General features: G+C 36.0%; 1 protein-coding gene across 1 annotated transcript in view; it reads right to left on the reverse strand.

Moving 5' to 3' along the window:
• The window catches only part of LOC149076901 (heparan sulfate glucosamine 3-O-sulfotransferase 6-like), a 76,831-nt gene extending 71,667 nt beyond the window's left edge, over positions 1-5,164 (reverse strand). The window contains exon 1 of the mRNA XM_089244619.1: positions 3,541-5,164. Within this exon, the coding sequence (XP_089100745.1) occupies positions 3,541-4,274 (734 nt within the window). The 5' untranslated portion in view covers positions 4,275-5,164. The remainder of the gene's footprint in view (positions 1-3,540) is intronic.
• Positions 5,165-6,000: the final 836 nt, after the last annotated feature.

The raw sequence follows: 6,000 nt of genomic DNA on the forward strand, positions 1-6,000 counted from the left end.
ATCCTCTTGTATAGGCCCCAGGACCAACAATGTTGCTTAAATAAATAAATAAAACTGATACATATCCATTGTTTCTGTGGTTCCCAGCTAGTAGAGGCGACGCATCGAGAATTAATTACTGTTTCTTGTTACTGTGATGACAACATAGCTAATTACTATCGTCACTAGAAATAATGAATACAAATAGTCTGTTAATCAGGTCTGCTGTGGGAAATTATGGCTTAAATAATGATAAGGAAATCAATTTAATAAACAGTAATTTTACCTAGTCGTGGGTAGCACAAAATCATCTCACGGGCCAGCTATTGTTCACCCCTGATGTAGAGCATAATTGAGCATGTGTGGCTGCGATTTCACTAATTTGTTAAAATGTTTGCTTGCATGTTTTTTTTTTTTCTAAAACCTTGAAGTTTGCAACCCGGTTTTTTTCCTTACGATAGTTTGAATCACGAAGGACGTTGCTATTGGTTCGGCAAGTAATATTATTTCAATACATTTATATAATATGTGATTTCCGAGGCTTTGCACGTTCCCTTAAAGACCCTGTATAAGCAGTAAAATTCGGCATAGATTTTTTTAAATGATTTTTCCGGCTTTCAATGCAAAAAACTATCAGCTCGAAAAAAAAGAATTTAACAGCTGAGGTTAAAGAAGAAATCTCATCGTATAGTCCGCAGTGGTGTATAATCCGCATGTGGAAATTTCAGGGAATGACATTTCCGCTCACATGCGTCATCTGTGAATAAAAACTTTGTTTTTACTCTAATTCATTTTACTATGTACTTATATATACCAATCTCTAATAAAAAATGGGGACAGGTTGGACACAGCGGTATATAATCCGCATTAACAAATTCGAATTTTTAATGAATCATTCCAAATTTTTAATTTAAACTATACTTAGCAGTTGGTAGGGATGATCCGATTCTGATCGATTAATCAATCATTTGTAAATCGCAGTAAAAAAAATTTTAGTTGATTTAATCGACTCGATCAATCTGATTAAAATTCAATTGAAATTTCAATTAAAAGTATGTAAATTAACTTTATTTACTTGACGAAACATATTAGATGTCTTAAATGATGTTCCGCTTCATAACATTTTAGATAAGTGACCATATTTAAATATTATTGAATCAATAATCTCTTTTTTTGGGATTGGGAAATACAAGTCGATTCAATGAAAACTGGGGAGGATTTCAGTTCCAAACTGAGTTTGATTGGAGTTTTAAAATAAGAACTCAAAATATATTATCGCCACTGTGAACATCAATTTTCCCTTTCAGGAAACCTGTGCCCCCAGTACTATTTTGGGAACGGAACCCTTTCCACATCTTGGATATTTCATACAGTTTCTAAACGAAACAAGCAACAGTATGAAGATCGAAAGTAGTTTTGAAATCAGTGACTAACCGAAAATAATGGTTTTTTTAAAAGAAAAAAAACGGCAAGAGATCCCTCAGTTTAGAAATTCCAGGATATGACAAAATATATTCAGCGTATTAAATTGCTTCATGTGAGCGACCAGAATTTCTTAATAAATTTCCATATTTGTTCAAATCAACAAAATAGGTGCTTGAAATAAATGAAATATATTTTTAAGCATCAATTAATATCATATGGTCAGTCACCAATACTACGTTTGTTACGAACGGTTAGTTTTCAAAAATATTCGATTAAAATTCGATTAATAAGTCGATTAATCGACTAATAATTTTTGTTTAACCAATTAAAATTTTTAATCGATTCCCAGCGCTAGTAGTTAGCAATATACTTAGTAATTAAATTATATTATCTAGCGGGTATATCGTAGTGAAAGTATCTAGCGGGTATAATATTGTTGGTGAAATATTTACAGATAGAAATAATTCAAAAAATTAAGGATACGTTTTCCATACAAATAACATAAGAAATGCCTATATCTGTTTGGTATCTGAACATTTTGCACCAACTTGCAATTATTTTAAAATCATTATTCAAATTTTAAAACCCTCTCATTGGCAATGACGAGATATCTCGCCTTCCTAAAAGCCTTTTCTTTCAGCAATCACAAGCACAGATATTTTTTGAAGCTGATCCCTCAATGAGAAATACATTTTTGTATTTCCGTTATTTTGCACCTTCTGAAAATTGAAAGAAAAGCAAATGCTGAAAATTAATGACTATTTCATACAAAAAATAACTGTGAGTTAAATGATTAAAATTTTACAGTGTTTAATTGAGTTTTATTGCGAGTTAAATGGCTCTCCACAACCATCTATCCCTTTGGGAAAGAAAGAACGCATGCCATCACAAAATGGTCTCTCTATGGGTGGTCAGCACTCATGTTTGTCTGTCTGAGTTGAATGACTTCTGCCATACTGTTTAAATGGTTTGTGATTTCATTTTTAAAGGTTCACTTCAAATCTAAATAGAATTACTTAAACAATACTTGGAGTTCTATCTAACGGGTATATTGTAGGTATTTTTGATGAAATATTTATACGGAAATTTTACCAAAAATTAAACCCTATAGGTCTCGTACATATACATGGCAAATACTTCGTCAAAAGATACAATATACAAATTTATTTCTAAATTTTTCAGTATTTCAAAAAGTACACCTTTTGATGTCATTTCAGTACAAAATACGGCTATATAAGTACAACATTTTTCATCTAGAAAGAGTTGATTTACTTTCAGTTTCATTTTCTGAGCTACTGAAATTTTACGTCGTCAGAGAAAGTGAAATTCGCAAAATCGCACCAAAGTCAGAGGTAAAATGAAAGGGGTAAAACTATTCAAATTTGCTTGATTTTATCTGTTTTTATAGATAACATTAAAATCAAGACGAACTGTATATTTTACCCTAAATTAATTGTTTTAGCTAATTAAAAGTTCAATTCCACTCTAATTAACTGAATTGCTGTGCAGTTGTATTGTTTCAACTAATACTATGCTAACAGCACAGATTATATGCGTTATTTGCTAAAAAAAAATTTTTGAATACATTTTAATGGGGATGAATCATAGAGGGTTAAGAAAAATGATTTTCTCTCGATACAAATTTCATAAACATTACTTTCCTATATCGGATTCCATATTTGAAATTTTTTATCAAACGAAAAATAATTTTAATCAATTATTTTTGTTTATAAATTGAAATTAATCATCGATGTATGCATATGTTTATCATAATGAATAGTATGCATTATGTTTTATCATGTCATGCTTTTGATATTTTCCAAAAACTTAGAAAACTTATACGCATCAAGTGGATTTTGTGTTAAATACCATCGCCTGGGAGCATAAAAAGAAAATTCCATGATAATCTGTATTGTTTCGTGCTCACGACTATGGCCATTGTTCTTTATTTACGAGACACATTCAATGTCTCGCGCGAGACATGGCAAGAGAAAGAGGGAGAAGAAAAATAGGAGCTCATTCATCATGTGCCTCTAAAGAGTTCGCTACAGCCTTGACCACGCGACATTTCATTAATACACCTTCGCCCGCGACTACAGAGACATCAATCACATGCACGCTAGCTTTACCACTCACCTGTACCACTCGAGTCCCCTCTGGTAATGCCGGTCGAAGAAGTGGGTCTCTGGACCCGAGGCCCTGATGTCCGGGTGGACCCTCAGGAATTCCAACAGGGCTCGCGTGCCGCACTTCTTCACTCCTATTATTAATGCCTGCGGTAGTCTTTTGACAGGCGGGCTCACGACGCTCTTCTTCTTTTTCTTCTTGTTGGAGCTGTCGTAACTCGCCGGTGACAAGAAGTTTGAAACGTTGGCCGATGTCCAAACCGTCGACGTCGGTCGGGAATAATAAGACGATGAGGAATTCGAACCACGATATTCGGTCGATATGATCTTGCCATAGACGTCGGCCGTCTCGTAGCTGCTGCTGACTTCGACTCGCTCTTTGATTCCCCGGGGCAGCCACGCCTTTACTATGTACTGATCAGTCTTCCAGTTCGGAGACACGAGAGTTAAACTGTCGTGGGGACGTCGACGATAACTGTCGCGAAATCTCTCACGGTTCGACTGAGATTGGGGACTACCATTATTGACTAACGACGACGTCGACGGCGAGGTTTTTCTGAGGGTGTTTCGGGTTGTCCTTCTCGTCGACGGAGGAGAATCGACACTAGCGTCCGACTGGAAATGAATTCTGCTCGACACCACAAAATACCACGAGAGACACGCGAAGAAACCGCAGCTGCCGACTGCCAGAAACAGGGCATTGCGCAACTTATGCCTCCTCCGACAACGTCTCTCCACCATCATATGGAAATTGAAAAACACGAAAATACTGCAGTTTTATAAGTCTTATATCTCTACCTTATGTCGAACACGTACTGCAACCCTCGCACATTCTCATATGATGTCCGAGCGAATCTCAAAGTAGCAATTGCGGCTGACATCTGAACTAAATCTTCTTTCGTCTCAGTTGTAATAATTATTCAATGAAATATTTATGAAGCGAAACGAACGGTTAACCTATGTAAGATAGTGATATGTTCTTTGATATGCGTATAATTACCTATAGTGTACTACTGATATGCTGCTTCGACGGCTAATATTTCACTTGAACACCGCCGTACCATCAAGTCCAAGCTTTGGTGCGATGATGCTCCATCAATCTATTCCTTGTTGATATCTCCGCTGGTTTCAGACGTTGACGTATAGCTGTCATTTTCTACTGCCTGATGGTGTACGGTAAGATGAAAGAAATACAAAGTAATCTGAACCGGAATCAGGATAGTAAAATTTTACGTGAAGCATTATGTCTCACATTTCGTGATGGAAGTCCAGGAAAATAAAATCACCTCACATGTTTCGAGTCCGAGAAGTTAAAAAAAAAAAAAAATTATGTCTCCGGTATCGGTAATACCTTTATGCTGGAAAAACTCTCGAAATTCCAAAGTTTGAAAATTCTCATTAAAAGCGGGTGTTAGTGGAAAAATATCAGCAGCTGTCGTCTCTACAACTCCAAGAAGTTTACGACAGAGGCGGAAAAAAAGAGCCACCGTCTCTCTTTCCCGAACTTTCGACAATGACACTGTTCCTTTATTATTATTATTATTATTTTCCCCGTTGACCACCAACTACTCAGCTGACTTCTTGAGCGCAAGAATTCTGACGGGACTTCTCTTAGTTGGAAACGAATGCGTGGCCTTTTTGGTGAGTGGGAAAAGGCTGTTTAGATGGTCTCGGGCGAGCGGGAGACGCAAAATAGGCAAGCAAGTATTGCTCCCAAGCGCCATCTCACGATCATTCCTATCTTTCGCTCTCCCAATCCCGTTCCCATCCATTTCTCCACTTACCCTTCGAACATCGATTTCGATCCTGCTTTCTAGAGGAAAAACGAAGATGGATGGATAGATAGATAGATACGGGGAACAACGAGATCGTCGGAAAGTTCTGAAATTCGGTCATAACAATACATACGTATAGCAAGTGCGGGTATTATTGAGGAATAGCACTTTTATCCTTTTTTATTTCCAATTTTGAAAGTGATAGAAACCTAAAACCTGTATTTGTAAAACTTTGAATTCCTGTCGCCCTTAACAAAAATGTTTGGTACTTAACTTTTTTATAAGGCAAGAGACCAAATCACAGATTTTAATCTTTCAGCAGCTCAGCTTGCCTTAGTACGTGTCAGAAAGTATATGCAGTCAAATCTCGATGAGTCAAATATGCAGAGGTCGACAAAAACTTCGAGTTATCGTTGGTTAGACTTTGTAGAAATTCCGATTTCAGAATAGGGGAAAAAAAGATGCATTACAATAATAGCGCTATTTGCGAATATTATATTAGTAAAACATGTCAAAATTCTGGAGATGAAGATTTTTAATCGTTTTTAATTATTGAATGAGAAAATTTAGAAGAGTAAACTAGACGTACATACTATATTATGGAAACGGACGCATATACACGATACCTGTGTAAATTAATCGAGTCAAATAAAGTGTACACAAGACTATTCTGTCAAAAAATGCACTGATTTTTG

This window comes from Pholcus phalangioides, unplaced genomic scaffold (assembly GCF_987345545.1).
Source record: "Pholcus phalangioides strain wild (caught in Gottingen) unplaced genomic scaffold, Ppha-v1.0 ptg000015l_1, whole genome shotgun sequence".
NCBI lineage: Eukaryota > Metazoa > Arthropoda > Arachnida > Araneae > Pholcidae > Pholcus > Pholcus phalangioides.